The 16,817-nt window shown below is 36.3% G+C and overlaps 1 protein-coding gene and 1 pseudogene across 4 annotated transcripts in view; one reads left to right on the top strand and one right to left on the bottom strand.

The window, feature by feature from the left end:
- Window positions 1–16,375, bottom strand: part of STRBP (spermatid perinuclear RNA binding protein) — a 74,543-nt gene extending 58,168 nt beyond the window's left edge. For all 3 annotated transcript variants that reach the window (XR_013975304.1, XR_013975305.1, XM_080927249.1), the window contains exons 1-5: window positions 16,295–16,375; window positions 11,403–11,572; window positions 10,653–10,873; window positions 8,070–8,235; window positions 1,274–1,418 (exon numbers count right to left, since the gene is read on the bottom strand). Coding sequence is in view for 1 of the 3 variants with exons in the window: in XM_080927249.1 (XP_080783375.1) it covers window positions 1,274–1,418; window positions 8,070–8,235; window positions 10,653–10,873; window positions 11,403–11,405 (535 nt within the window). In the remaining 2 variants the exon portion in view is untranslated. The remainder of the gene's footprint in view (window positions 1–1,273; window positions 1,419–8,069; window positions 8,236–10,652; window positions 10,874–11,402; window positions 11,573–16,294) is intronic.
- Window positions 1,753–3,693, top strand: LOC308428755 (large ribosomal subunit protein eL8-like; annotated as a pseudogene). Its single transcript has 2 exons — window positions 1,753–1,775; window positions 2,887–3,693. The product of its transcript is annotated as a large ribosomal subunit protein eL8-like (transcript).
- Window positions 16,376–16,817: the final 442 nt, after the last annotated feature.

Consider the following 16,817-nt stretch of genomic DNA (forward strand, 5'->3'; position numbering starts at 1 on the left):
AAAACCATTTTTTAAAAAGGTGACCATCTATCTTATTTTAATTCCAGGATTCTCTGATTTCATATCTAGAAACCAAAAGTCAAAAATCTATCACAGAATTATGTGTACCTTTTTCTAACCTTATTAGCAATTTGAAATAAACCACAAAAATGATCTATATTTCTTTATACTTTGGTGGTGGTGCTTATGATTCAGAGATATACAATGAGATATGCTGAAATCGAACAGTTGAAAAATAGCAAGTATCCTACTGGCCATATATAGTGTCTCTAAATCATTATGACAAGAGTGGCTAGATGGTCAAGAGTCAAACAATAAGAAATATCACATGGTACGTTTCTTTGAACAGGACAAAGAGTACAAACAAGTTAACAAGATTTTAAATAAATAAATGAAGCTCACCACATATTCACCAACTTCTCAAAACTACCAATAGTTAATTTCTCATTCTACATTTATAAGAAGGACAATATCAATTCTTTTAAACATATATCTTATTCAAACTGTTAACAGGGTCAAAAGTTTCTCAAAAATTTACTGAAAGCAAGCAGATTGGCCCATACCTTTAATCCCAGAACTAAAGAGTTAGAGGCAGACAGATCTATGTGTGTTTGAGGCCATTCAACGCTACATGCTGAGGTTCAGGTCAACCAGGGCTATGCAGTGAGACAATGATTCAAAAAAAAAAAATCGAAAGACCAAAACCGTGTGTGTGTGTGTGTGTGTGTGCACATTGTGTATTATATGTACATTACATATTATATATTAAAAATTATTGAGTAAGATATATTCACTAATTTTTTTCTCCTTTACTCTATAATCACAATTTACAAGGGTATACAATTATTAGAAGTCAAACATAACATGTAAGTGAGTAATTTCAAAATCAACAAAATCAATTAAAAATTTTTGAAAATAATTCCGGTTTATACCACTTTTAATCCTGAAATCTGACTACTAAGCTAGTAAAACAGAACAGCATAGCTGACACCAATGACTTGAAGTTATATTACACAAAGGAAAGCAGATCACCAAAATGGTAGAAAAATTAAAGCATAGCTTAAAAAGCCTACATGATAAACACGGTATCTAAAACTGCAAAATACACTACATAAAAATAACTTTAAAATATCATAGGTGGCTTACACAAGCAAATTAAGTCTGTGACTTCCTAAATCCAAGGCACAGTTAAAACAGTACTGGAAAAAAAAAAGTTAAATTAACAAACAAAACATAGATATGTATGTTTGTGTATATATATACACACATGTACCTCCATCCTTCTTCTCCAATTCGTCCCTAATTAGAGGGGAAGTAAGTATCACCTTCAAAGTCAATGTTGGCTCTTTCGTGTTTCGAATTATAATGGACGCTTCATTTATACATTGTTCCACTTGGTATTTCTCTTCTGTTAGTTTCTGAAAGTCACCAAGATTTCAAAAACACTCAATCACATTATAATCTCTAAAATAAAACATTTTCACTATGTTAGTGAACATTAACAATTAGTATCACTTCCCAAAGAGCATAGAAGGCCCACAACTGTAACTAGTTCCTTACTTTGGAGATAATTTCTCTTTCAACTTAGGCAAATCCATTTTCCATCCCTCATAATCTCAACCATACAGACAATTATAATATTTTAAACCATTTTGCTTCATGTAAAATGTGAATAGCAGTGTTACAGTAAAATGTAAATAAGTATACTTGAAATTATTACAGTAAAGTATTACATAAATATTGGTAGCTGAAATGCTCTCTGAAATAATAGTGCTGTTGACAGAACAATCTATAAACAACTATTTGCCAAGGACTTAGGAATTCAGACTATAAATTTCTAATGCAAACCAAGAAATTATAAATGAAAAAGATTGTCCGTTTATAGTCACATAAAAGAATGAGTACAAACAGTTGCCTTGTATAATTAAAATAATCTCAGCAGTCATTCCATTGAGACTTATCATTATGAAATAAGCAAACTAACACCCACTAACACCCACAGTAATTTACATCGAAGAGCTTCCCCCTTCTCCCTTCTCCGCCCTTTTCCTCTTCCTTCCTCCTCTTCCTTTTTTTGTTTGTTGAGACAGGGTTTCTCTGTATAGTTCTGGCTACCCTGGAATTTACTCTGTAAACCAGATTGGCGTCAAATTCAGAGATCTGCCTGCCTCTACCTCCCAAGTGTTAGGATTTAAAAAAAAAAAAAAAAAAAAAAAAAAAAGCATGTGCCACCACCTGGTTACATTGCCTTTTTTAATATACAATGATAAATCATGCAATAAATTTTTCTTCTTTTTTCCTTGCTCTTTTTTTCCTTTTCTTTTTTTTGGGGGCGGGGGGTGGGAGCAGATTCAAGAAAAGATTTCTATGTGTAGCAGCTCTGGCTGTCCTGAAACTTGCTTTGTAGACCAAGTTAGCCTTGAACTCAGAGATCCACCAGCCTCTGCCTCCCAAGTGCAGGAATTAAAGGTGTGCACCACCATACTGAGCACAAGGCATTTCTTAACCATCAAGCTTAATACGTATTAACTGACAAAAATTAGGCTGAAGAAAATAATACAAGGTATGCCCTAATAGAACTCATTCGTTTATTTTAAAAACACCATTTTAATATTAAATACTTCAAAAAAAAAAGCAAGAAAAAGAAAACTCACTACACTAATGTTGAACAAAAGTCAAAGAAAGAAAAGAATATGCCATCAATGGAACAGCCAGAAGCTAAATAAACAACAACAAAAACTGTTCTCATTCATTTTGCCAATGGGGGAAAAAAAACATTAAAGTTATCTACTAGAAGAATGAAGAGATAAATTTATTATAGAGTGCTGACCACACAAGCAAGAAAACTTGAGTTTGATCCCAGCACTCACATTAAACAATACACAGGCTCTCTCTCCTCCAGCCGAGCAAGATGCCCAAAGGGAAGAAGGTGGCCCGGGCCCCCGCCGTCGTCAAGAAGCAAGAGGCCAAAAAGGTGGTCAATCCTTTAAGAAAAAGCCCAAGAACTTCGGCATTGGGCAGGACATCCAGCCCAAAAGAGATCTAACACGCTTCGTCAAATGGCCACGCTATATCAGGCTGCAGAGGCAAAGAGCCATACTCTATAAGCAGCTCAAAGTACCTCCTGCCATTAACCAGTTCACCCAGGCCCCGGACAGACAAACAGCTACCCAACCGCTTAAGCTTGCCCACAAGTACAGGCCAGAGACAAAGCAAGAGAAGAGGCAAAGGCTACTGGCCCGTGCTGAGAAGAAAGCTGCTGGCAAAGGGGACATCCCAACTAAAAGACCACCTGTCCTCCGAGCAAGAGTCAATACAGTCACCACCTTGGTGGAGAACAAGAAGGCTCAGCTGGTGGTGATTGCCCATGATGTAGACCCCATTGAGCCGGTGGTTTTCCTGCCTGCCCTGTGTCAAAAGATGGGGGTGCCCTACTGCATCATCAAGGGAAAGGCCAGGCTGGGGCGCCTGGTCCACAGGAAGACATGCACCACTGTTGCCTTCACACAGGTTAACTCAGAAAACAAGGTTGCTCTGGCTAAGCTGGTAGAAGCTATTAAGACCAATTATAATGACAGATATGACGAGATCCACCACCACTGGGGAGGCAATGTTCTGGGTCCTAAGTCTGTGGCTCGAATTGCCAAACTAGAAAAGGCAAAGGCTAAAGAACTCGCCACTAAACTGGGTTAAATGTACACTTAAGTTTTCTGTACATAAATATAATTACAAAATTAAAAAAACAAACAAACAAAAAAAAACAATACACAGGTCTAGAGATCTGGCTCAGGGGTTAACAATACTTGCTGCTCTTGTAGAGGACAAGGGTTCAGCAACCCAGCACTCAGGGTAGCACACAACCAGTAACTCCAGTTCCAGGGCACCTAATACCCTCTTCTAGTTCCTCAGGTATCACATACATGGTGCACACAACATAAAATACAAATAATAACAGGCACAGTAACACTTGCCTAGAATCCCTGAGCTAAAAAATGGGTACAGATGGATTCCCTAGGGATTTGATGGCCAGCCAGACTGCCTATCCTAATTAGAGAACCCCAGATCACACCAAGAGTCTGTCTCAAAAATCAAGGTGAATGAAGAGTTCTTGAGGAAGACTACACCAAATACTCCTCTGATCTCCACATGTAAATGCTTGCACACACACACATACACACACACACACACACATATATGTATATATATACACTATAGCTGTTTTCAGACACACCAGAAGAGGGCAGTAGATCCCATTACAGATGGTTGTGAGCCACCATGTGGTTGCTGGGAATTGAACTCAGGACCTCTGGAAGAGCAGTCAGTGTTCTTAACCACCAAGCCATCTCTCCATCCCTACCCTGTAGTTTCTAAAACCTTCATTTTGGTTCAGAGAAGCTGAAAATAGGCTCTTAGTGTATTGTGCCTTTCTGGAACACTATTAATCATAGAATGGGATTTATATTATAAAATATAGTCACAGTCTTTGTTTAAGGTGTTTTAAGTTACTGAGGTTTTAAAGGACTCAACCACTGAGCCATCTCTCCAGCCCCCAAATTTTAAGATATATCCAAAGTCATAAATATAATGAGTTTGGTCTAGACTAACTTCAAGCACTAACTTTAAAGATTACTGGGTTTGTCATTCTCTGCTTCCTTTGTTCAAAGAAGTTCTAAAACCAACCTGGAAAAAGAGAACAGAGCGAAAAATGTGTATTTCCACCTCAATTAAGATAGTAAATAACTGAACTGGTCTTAGAGTAAGTGTTCAGAAAAGGTATTTAGCTTGTAAAAAGGGTCTTATTAGAGATTGTTATTTTACATGCACATACATACACACACACACACACACACACACACACACACACACACACAAACTAAACTAGTAGAGTATAGTAGAAAAATGTGAACACTAAAAATTATTTCTTGAAATATTACAATGATAATGCATGTGTGCTTTGATATACACTTAGAGGGAAATGTATGTATATGTATATAACTTATTCTTAACATCACTGGAAAATTAAGATTACCACTTTCCAGTGAAATGTACCTTCACCCAAATACTGGAAATTGTTGGAAAGCAACAATTTAAAATATTTAAAATATTAAAAATATTTAAATATTTAAAATATGTAAAATAACAACTATTTTAAATTGAAATACATGTCTCACAATCTGGCCCTATATGTTCGAGCCTCTTTCATCTCTTCTAGCTTAACCCTTAAAAGAACTCAAAATGTTTGTATCATTTTAGTCTTTATTAGCTTAGGAAAACCTAAAGTTCCTAAAAAACTTGAGATACGCTGCAAAAATCTTTAGTCTCTCTTGGGATTTTCCCTTGAAGACTTACTAAATCAACAGTAACATTCTAAAACTGTGGTGCCTAGAAACAAAGATCCTCACTTGAGAAGAAATCAAGTTCTGTCTGCACAGAGAAAGAACTAGTTTGTAGACAGAAACTGTATCAAATCTGCTGTATCTTCAAAGCCACAGAAAGGATCCCAGATGGGTGGTGGTGGCACTTATTTTTAAACCCAGCACTCAGCAAGTCAGAGATTATAAGTATCCCACACCTTAATTGTGAACTAAGTTATACATAAGAGAATATTACTCAAGAAGTACTTAAGTTATATCGCTTGCAAAAACAAGGCTGGAACCAGAGAGCATCATTTAGGGCAAAGCAAGCCAGGTTCACAAAGACAAATAGTATGTGCATTTCATTTTTTAAGGTTTTACTTATTTTTACCTAGTGTGTATGAATGGTTTGCCTGAGTGTATGTAAGTTTACCACATGTTTGCATTACCCATGGAAGCCAAAAGATAGCATCAGATAGCCTGGAACTGGAGTTACAGATAGTTGTGCAATCACCTTGTGAGTGCTGGAAACCAAACCTAGATCTTCTGCAAAGGGGCAACTGTTTTTAACCACTCAGCCAGCTCTCCAGTCCCACACCTTTAAGAATTCTTTCTTTGGAGACTCTAAGCTTTAAAAGGAGGACAACAGCAAGGAGGCTAGATAGCTGAGTGACTAAAGATGCTGCCACGCCTGACGACCTGAATTCCAGCCTTAGAAAACTAAATCTTGCAAGTTGTCTTTTGTGTTCCTCAGCAAGCAAATAAATAAATAGTTGAAGAAGGGGTTATTTGTGTATTTTAAGACTTGAGACCAAAGGGCAAACTACTTGAGAGAAGAGACCAGGAGAAAAAGATAACAGCAAAAGAAGAGAACAAATAGGTGAATAGGGTAAAAATACATGGCTGATACGTAACAGAATGAATGAATATACACTGATTTTGTTTTTTAACTTTATTTTTAAAATTTAAATAGGGCTGGAGAGATGGCTCAGCAGTTAAGAGAACTGACTTCTCTTCCAGAGGTCCTGAGTTCAATTCCCAGCAATCATATTGCTGGCTCACAAACATCTGTAATGGAATCTGATACCTTCTTCTGGCATGCAAATGAGCATCAAGATAGCTCTGATATACATAAAATGGTTTTTTTAAAAAGAAACAAAATCATGCCTAAATTATTCAAAACCAAAAACACTTTTTTTTTTAAGGTATCTTGCCTGATTTAGAAGAAATAAAAATTTAAAAAGAAACAAGAGGCCTAGAGATAGCTCTGTGGTTAGGAGCAATGGCTGCTCTTCCAGGGGACCCAGGCTCAGTTCCCAGCACCCACATGTCAATTCACAACTATCTTTAATTCCAGTTCCAGGAGATCCAATGCCTTCTTCTGGCTTCCAATACATACAGGAAAACACTCATACGCATAAAAGTTTCTTTTAAAAATACATCATTTTCAAGAATAAAGAAAGCAAGCATAAACAGTCAAATGAGCATTCACCAACTCAAACATTTAGACTTGTGAGCAGACATATGTAACACCGATATGAAGACAGTCTGTAGTGGTTTGAATATGCTTAGCCTAGGGAATGACACTATTAAAAGTACTGTTGCCTTGTAGGGGTGAGTATGGCTTTGTTGGAGGAACTGTTAAAAAGACAGCTTCCTCTTAGCCTCCTGGGGATGTTAGCCTTCTCCTTGTTCCCTTCGGAACAAGATGTAGAACTCAGCTCCTTCACCAGCACCATGCCTGGCTAGACACTGCCACACTTCCTACCTTGACAATATTCCCACCTTGACAATAATAAACTGAACCTCTGAACCTGTAAGCCTGCCCCAATTAAATGATGTTCTTTATAAGAACTGCCTTGGCCATGATATCTCTTTACAACAATGAAAACCCTAACTGAAACACAACATAAAATGAAAACTTACCAAGAAACTACAATCCAATTAATTACAATTAACACATAACTTAAATGAAAGACAATGTCAGCTTCCTAAACTATGGTGCACACATTTCTGAGAGGGTAGCAAGGTTAGATTTAGGGTAACCAGAACCCAAGAGCATGATAGCATTAAAACTTTTTAAACTCAACCCAATATGAAATTAATTTGGAAACTAAGCAGGAATAGTGACTTCCCATACACTTAGCAAATAGATGACTTTAAATTAATTATGACTTGCAAGAAGGTCCAGTAAGTTAAAGTGTTCTGGCATACTAGCTTCACAGGCTGAGTTCAGACCCCAGAACCCACATAAAGGGAAAAGGAGAGAACTGGCCCCACAGTTATCCTCTGGCCTCACATTTGCAAACACACACACAAATTAGTTAATAAACTAAAAATTTTAGCGAAACCTTCAATTTTTAAAAGTATCATTATAAAATTATCTGGTTTTGGACCTTTTTTGATCTTTCAACTTTTTGTCATATTTCACCAACTCTTCCAAAAGTTTTATAATAGTAAGAGACATACACAGTCTAAAGGTAGGAAGATGTAAAATCTCAGCAAGACACACGTGAAAGGTTTAAGACTAAAAATTAATGGCCTTATTTTGGTAAATATATCTTGAATATAAGTCACCAGAAAAGTGGATTACTCGAGCCAAATTATTATTATTTTTTTAATGTATCCCTGACTTACCAAATCTTGTTAACAGTCACCAAGGTCAGTGTTTCTGAACTCTTTAGAAATTCTCAAATGCAGCTAAACAATACTTACCTGAATCTGAATAGGAAGGTTATCTTTTACTGTATTTAGCAGGGTTTCCGTGGGTTTGTCTTTGCACATTAAGACTAGCTCTAGGTCCATATCATCTTTAATCAGCAAGCCTTTTGCAACCAAGCCAATCCTCATTACACCACACAATGTCCGGCCACCTTGATCCCTACAAATAAAAACCTATATTATTACTTCCATAACATAGTTCCTAAGCTACAACTAATCATCACTTGGCTTCCTGAATACATAAATGGATAAACTATGATGTACACCCAAACATCCAAAAATCTACAAGTTAGAATCTCAGATTTAAGGCTTACACATTTAAAGTTAATTTTTCCTAATGACAGAACACTGATCATTTTTTCACACTATAGGTATTTTAATTCATTATGACATCTCTATTACTTACAAATCCAAAGAATATTGAAACCCCAAAAACATCTTTTACAAACTGCTCTTTTAAAATTTCTGTAATTTTGAGGGGAAAAAAATTGAGAGAAAGACTAATGGAAATAGCACAGTGGTAAAAAGTATTTGCCATACAAACATGGCAAATCCTCAACCCCACCCCACCCCCAAAAAATGCTGAGTACAGCAGCCCATGCCTATAATACTAATACTGAGGAAGCAGAAACTGAATCATTCCCAGGTGATTGCTGGCCAGCCAGTCTAGACCTCAGGGGGGAAGGGTTGTTGGAAAAAGTAGTCTCTGTGCCACATTCCCACAGCCCCTACAACCACCCCAACACACATTCTAAATAAACTTTTTTTTAAAGTAATATGCTAGTTGGCTAGATAGCTAGATGGGAGATGGCTAGATGGGAGAAGGGGGTGTGGTTTAGAAGCAGTTAATTCAAAGTGAGGTAAATTGAGAAAAAAAAAAAATAAGGTGGTGCAAAGTAGACAGGGAGTTATAAACAAGTTGCCACTCAGAGCCTGAACCATCTTGAAGATTCAATAAACCTTAAGCCTATTAAGACATTGCAAGTGGAAACAGAGATAAGTGACCCAAGAATGCAGGTAATCATTAGAATGCGTCAGTCATCATACATTAGTTCTTATTCTATTGCCTTACTTTATTGCCTTATCCTCCTAATGATATCAAGTTTGAGACCTGTTGCCACTGATTTGACTTTGGAGTCAGTCTGTAAGAGAGCACAGACAGGAGCTGTGCAAAAGTGCCTAGTCTCATATATTTATGCTCTTTGGAGCGCTTATGATGGACCAGGAGCCCAAATGCATGTATCTATGGAACACAGCTATAAACCTGAAAGACACTTCGGCCCCTGGTTTACAGAGAATGAAAACAGATCTAGTCTGTACTCCTTGAGTTCAACCATGTAAGAAAAATTACAGGCAACCTTGTGGGGAAAAAAAAAAAAATCAGATGATGCCAAAGGTACAAACTTCTAAGAAATATATACTCAGAAATAATAAAGATCAGAGAAGGGCATGCTGTATATATGTAAAACTACAATTTTTAAAAAATTTAAAAACACAACAGAAATACTTCAATTTAAATCTAGAAACCATTAATAACTTGAACAGAAGCTATAGTATATACAGTGTGATCCAATATGCAGTAATACAACCACTGGAAAATACCATTAATGAACATGAGTTCCATTTTAAATCATCAAAGTTGAGAAAAACTTAGTACTTACAAAAGCCTACAGGAAGTGAAGGAAAAGACTGCACTAATTTTCATTATCGGTCACCCATTCATCAATCCTAATGTAATGTTTTAAATATATAAATATTGTATAATCAATCAAATATACTTCATTTTCTAAAGCAGGTAGAGTTACTCTAATCACAGTAACACTGCTCAAAACAGTGCCTCTAAATTGGCATGACATAAAATCTCATGGTATGATTGCAGGCAGCACTGTGGTTTCATTCATGTATAACTACTATTGCTACCACACAACACTTCTCTTGTAACTGTTAGAAGCTCTGGTTTCCTTACTATAACAAATACACAAAATATACATTACTAAATATGCAACATACATGCTGATATGCCCTGTGAATTTACAAGGTAAATAGTTGATTCTGCTAGTACATTTTCCTGTACTATTCCTATACCACGATATCAAATGTCTAATAGAAACAATATTTTGTGTTTTGTTTTGAGATGGTGTCTCTCTTAGCTGTCCTGAAGCTATGTAGAGGAGGCTGATCTTGAACTCAGAGATCCACTTGTTTCTTCCTCCTGCTAAAGGCATGTGTTACCGTGCCTAGCTAGAAGCAGTATTTTCATGACTTCCTTAAGTAAAAAAATTCATCACTATTTATTTTAGAATTAAGAGGCTGAACCAACAGCAAATGATATACCTCTCAAATATTAGTATACTATCAAAAGAGGTCCTGAAAGGACTATCTCCTTTTTTTCTTTTTCTTTTCTTTTTTTTTTTTTTTTGATGCTACTCATTACTCCTTGCTTTCCTATAAAATTTAACTGGGGGGGGGGGAGTTGACACATATGACAAGATTCAAAGAAAGCAAGCACATCACCAACTCAATCCAGAGGATCCATAAGCTTTTCTGGACAAAGCTTAACAAAAGCCTGACACTCACTTGGAATAGTTTTCCACAGCTTCATCTTTCTTTACTTCTGTCTCCCCCTCAGGTTTTGTGCCTTTGTTTGTTTCATCCAGCCAATCTGAGACATGTTTAAGAGCACACTCAACAGTAGACACCATATTTTGCACAGCTTCAAGTTCCTCCGGAGAAGGATAGATTGTTGAATGTTTCACCATAACATGGCGATCATCATTGGCAAAAGATCTAATAGATCTCTGTCAAAAAGAGGAGGGGAAAAAAAAGAAAAAGAATGTCACCTCCTAAAGATAACTGTATTTTAGGTCAACATAACACCAACTGATAGCCACTGTAAAGCAGTTAATGTTCAAACAGTAAAAGGTTCAGAGAAAAAAATACCAAATTTCATGTAAAAGTCCAGGTAGAAGTTAATTAATTTTAAGTTCAAGATTACTGAACTTATTTATGGTGGTTTGTTAATGCCAGTTTCATTATTAAATATAAACAAGCATTCCTTCTCTTTGTTATATTTCTTTTTTAAGATTTGTTTCTTATTAATTTTATGAGTATAGGTGCTTTGCCAAGGAAACTGTAAGAGGGCACTGGATGCTTTGGAACTGGAGTTACAAATGGTTGTAAACCACCATGTGATCCCCAGTTCCCTCTAATCTTTTAACAGAAGAGCAACCATATTTATCTAAGGTTTCTACTCTCATTGTTAACATTTGCAATTTTACATTATAATCATTTATAACTGAAAAATGAAAGAAATCAGTCATCACTCACCATGGTTTCCTATGGTATTTTAGCTTCTTTTTCCGATCCTTTTCTCTCTTTCTCGTCGTCTTCACTAGACACTGTTTTGTGTGACAGTACCTCCTCATATGCCTGAATCCCCTGACTGCTCAATGTCAAATATAAGCAAAGATATTTGAAAATTGTTCTCTGGAATGCACCTGCAAGGGGGGGAAAAAAACAAAACTTTTCAACTTGTCTACAGTTAGTTTCAAATCTAAATGGGGAACCCATAAACATGATCCATGTTGACTTAAATTAAAAAGTAACAACTTTACAGAGAAAATCACTTTATCTCTTTTACCATTTATTTACTTATATTTATGCGTATGTTTGTGTCTCTGTGTATGCCATGCTTATATGGGTACTCAAGAAAACCAGAAGATAACCTTGGATCTCTTAGTGCTGGGTTATAAGTAGTTCTAAGCTACACAGGTGATGGGAACTGAACATACTTCCTCTGGAAAAACAGTACTTGTTCTTAGCCACTAAATCATCTCTTGAGCTTTTTTTTGTTCCCCCAAGTAATTACATTATTGAAAAACAAAATTTGGCCTAGGTCTAAAGTCAAAGTGATATGGGCAGAAAAGCAACCCTCCTGGCAGTTACAGTGTGGCAACTAGTTTCCCAACCCTGCTTGGCATAAATGTATTTACTTAGAAAGGAGGACTCACCCAAGGGAAACTATCTAAAAAGGCAATACTGCTACTGTTGATAACAATGCTTCAATAACCTTAATCAAATTTACAATTAAAAATCGGTACTTTCTCTGTTGTCTGAACTACATGAAAATCCAATGCATAAAGCATCTTAATAATAACAATACCACAGGATCTATGTTCAATTCCCAGCTCTCATACAGAAGCTCACAACCAACTACAACTCTACTTCCAAGAAATCCAATGCAGTCTTCTGGCCTCCATCAGCTCCATACATAATAATGATGTACAGATATATACTCAGGCAAAACACCCATACACATAAATATTTTTTATATATTTTAAGTCAAACTGTATTAAGTACATTCTAAGACAGGAAAAAAAAAATCATGCAACTAACATTCTTTAGAGTTTCTCTTTTAAAAAAAAAATAATCAATTTAGTGATTAAAATTCTGGCCTTGAAACTAAAAAACAAGTCAGTGAAGTAGTGCACTCCAATAAGCTTGTAACTGAGGAGAGTGATGTAGGAGGCTAACAATTTTAAGTGTGTGTGTATTGCTGTGTGTACAGGCACACATGTATATGTCCATGTGCATATGAAAGCCAGAGGACAAATGCCTTTCTTGACATACTGCCCATATTTGTTTTGGGTGTTCCGTTTTGTTTTGTTTTGTTTTTGGCCTCAAAATAACTGATTAAGTCAGGCCGACTGGCCACTGTGTTCAATCACAAGGACCCACAGAGTGAAAAAGAAGAGAACCAATTCCCGCAATCTACACACACATGAACACATACACATGAAATAAACAAATAAATAAACGTTAAGCTGGGCGTGATGGAGAATACCTTTAATCACAGAATTGGGGAGACTGATGGCAGCCTGGTCTACAAAGCCAGTTCAAGTTCAAGGACAGACAGGACTACACAGAGAAACCCTGTCTCATTGATATAATTAAAAAGATCAATTTATATAAGATTCATAAATGCTTACTGATTAATTTGTACTTGGTATGTTGGTATGTTTAGTAGAAAATACTAAAAATGAATGAACCCAGAACACTAAGCAAAATAAGAACAAATACATACAAATTTATTATTATCAAACCTCTCAAAAACTTCAATTTTCTAGACACAGATACATTAAGTTTTTGTATTATAGTAATGTACAGAGGATACAAATCTCAGTAATTTTCCTCCTTAAAGGCATGAGTAAGAATAAACACTTTTTTAAAAACTATAAATTATAGGTCAATACACAACATGAAAATCCTTACTGAAGGGGTTCTAGATGGCAAATACGGTGCTATCAGGCCTGCCCTTCCCCCATTCTCTCTGCCTTGTTAAACAGATTACATTCCTAAACCTAGACCACCTAGGTCTATTCCTCTATTTGGCCACTCCTTCCTCAGTCCTGAGGCTATCAAGGTCCAGCTATTTATATTTAAGTCCAGTCCCCTTTTGGCTCACCTAATTAATATGCCCAACCAAAATAAACTAGTTCACCCTAACACAGGCTTTTCCCTTTTTCTCTTTTTAAACTGTCATTTGCCTATGAACCATGTCTGTCTCCTCTTTACCCAGAGATAGCTCTTTGCAGTCCTTAGAGCAAATATTAATACCATGTATCCCTTTCTTTCTTCTCCCTTACCCTTTTTCTCCCCTCTTTGTCTAAACCTGTCTTCATCTCTCTGGGGCAAAAAAAAGAAAAAATCTCCCTTGTGTTGAGAACTTGGCATGTCCTATGCAAACTCTGCAAACTATGGTTCTTTCACTTATTTTTAAAAGCCCAGCTATCATCTCCACCAAAAAGCAGACAAAACTCCTGTGATGATGTGAATGTTTAATTCCATCATATAGTTTGAACACTTATAACACTAGACAGACACCAAAAGGTCCTTTCTGAATTAACAATATGACCAATGCACAGCAAAGGCTACAATGCATACAAGCCATCTAAATTGAACCAATGAGCAAAATAGGTAAGATCTTTGCATCACAAAGAGGTCAAGAAAGCACATTCCTTCCCTAAAATAGTCTCTAGCCTTTTCCAATACTTGACACACCTTTCCACATTTGACTAAACAACTTTCAGCCGGTGACATTATTGATTTTAGGGAAGCATCAACATGTCAATAAATTTCAACAAATATTTATGAATCATCTATAACCCAAGCACTCTCCTGAGAATTTAGAAAAAGACAAAATAAACAAACCAGCTGTTCTCCGTGTACCAAGTTCAAAAGGGAGAAAACTGAAAATAACAAATATAAAAATAAGTAATTAAAGCAGAATGTTAGAAAGTGTAGACACTCAGAAAAGACTGAACAAACAGAATCATTCTGAAACACAAAACACAACCATCAGGCAGTACAGAAAAGGCAGCACCAAACAAGGATTACGTGATTATCTAGGTAGTCACAGCAGGAACATACAGGACAAAGTTAGCAAATATGTTTAAAAGAGTAAACATTTTATGATTTTTCAGACTAATTTTTCGGCTACTCTGTCTTCATGGTACTAGTGAAAGTACAGAAAACATGAATCTGTAGCTATATTCCAATTAGATTTTATTTTCTAAATAATTTTCACATCACAAAATATCAAGTTTTACCAGGCAGTGGTGGCACATGCCTTAAAATCACAGTACTTGGGAGACAGAGGCAAGTGGATCTCTATGTAGACCATGCCAGCCTGGTCTACAAAATGAGTTTTCAGGACAGCCAGAGATAAAGGGAAACCATGTCTTAAAAAAACAAAAATAAACAAACAAAAAACAAACTTTTAAAAATTTGGTGTACTGGTCATATAAAAGCACAATGTGAGAGCCAAGTCCCAGCAATCAGCAGATAGATCCAAGAAGATCCCAGGCAAATCTACATAGCAAATTTTAGCCAGGATTACACAGCAAAATCCTACCCACCCCCTTCAAAAAAGGCACCAAATAAAGACAGCTGGGTATGGTAGTATAAACGTAAAAATTTATAATCCTGACACTCAGGTTTAACACAGTGAGCTCAGAGACACCTGAGCTACATAGTAGGACTTTGTCTTTATAAAAACAAAAATAAAAACAAAACATCACCAAGTGCATGGCAAATCTGAGTCATGATCAGTCTATCCTAATATAGAGTCCTCTTCAAAGAGAGAGAGAGATTGAAAGAGTGTGCATGTGTATGTATGTATGTATATGTGTAAATAGATAGATAAACAGACAGACAGACAGACAGAGATAGAGCACAAGGTTCCTTCTTTTAAAATCTCAAATTAGGTTATGGAATGTCTCTGCTTAAAATTTTCTATATCTGCTACCTATGTTAGAGTAAGCACTTGTTAATAATGAAGGCTATCAATCTCCAGTAGCCTGACTCCCCATTTTTCCCTCCTCTGCCACCATCCTCACTTGCTGTATTACATCCACACTGGAGTCTCTGATTACTGTTTCCACCCTCAGACCTCTATCTCTGTGAGTAGTTTACCCTTCATAACCATGTAATTCCATCCCCCATTGTCTCAGAAATTTGATCAAATGCACATTATCATAAACCAAATTCCTTAATAGTCTACACACAATAAAACCACCCTTCAACATACATCTGCTATATCAGTCTAACAGATATGTCATTGGTACATAATAGCTTTATTGTTTACTTGTTTTCTACCACTGTAACAGTTCCTGATACAAAGAAAAAAATTAGAATTTCTCATAGTATTTCTTCTACAGCCCTGTGTTTAATAACCACAAAAGTACTGAAAAGTGGTGGGAAAAAAAGAATAAATTGCATAAATGTATTTTATAATATGAAAGCACAGATACACAAACATGTTCAATGGCCTTTCTACAACCACAATGTGGTACTGGCAGAGCCACCCCTGAAACCAATGTCTCTAGAATCCTGAGTTCACATCAACTGTTTCCAGGAGTTTATGAAAGAGTAAGTGTGCATTTAATTTTGCATAATAATCTGCAAAAGCTCAACTTAACATCTTTTTCTTAAACTATGCCCGAGCATGAAACAGCAACCAAACTGTGTAAGCCACAGCACCTATTTATTCTGTTTCTTCTCACCAAAAGGCTATGATATAGGTCACGATATTATCTTTAGAATTTACAGATTCTGTGAAAATTCTGACCAAAAAAAAAGTGTGGGGGGGGGGAGTATGTGTCAACAAACAGTTTAGTGCTACAGTATTATGTCCCCTGTACCTGATGCATCACACTTACCCCAGAAGGGTAAACCAGCACCTTGGTAAGCAAGCCAACAGTATTCTCAAAAAAATCTTCTGCTGGCATTCTACAGCATGACAAACTATCTGAAGATGAAATAAACACAAATATTTCTCTTAATTGGGCAGCTTTGAAAAAATGACTCAAGAAGCTACAATCTAGCTCTCAACACTGAATAAGACAAAATTGGCAATTTAAAAGAAAAAAATTATTTTGTTTGCACCTTGACAAAATAAGTTTCATTTATACAAAAGTGCTCAATATTAAAAAATGTTATTAGACAGTAACATTTCAATAATACAACTTAACTTCCAGCTCTTATAAGCACTCACGCCTCTTGCCAGAACTGCTCGCCAGGTTAAAAGCTGTGTATCTGGGTCAGAAAAGACAGAGACCTTTTGAGGACAACTCAGTATCTCCTCCAGCTCATGTGCCTGTATTAGAACTCAGCCTTTCCCCAAGCTCCTTTTAAATTGACTTACAACGTAAGTCACAAGATTAGCACTATTAGTAGTCTGTG

Source organism: Micromys minutus, assembly GCF_963924665.1.
Source record: "Micromys minutus genome assembly, chromosome: 13".
Lineage (NCBI taxonomy): Eukaryota > Metazoa > Chordata > Mammalia > Rodentia > Muridae > Micromys > Micromys minutus.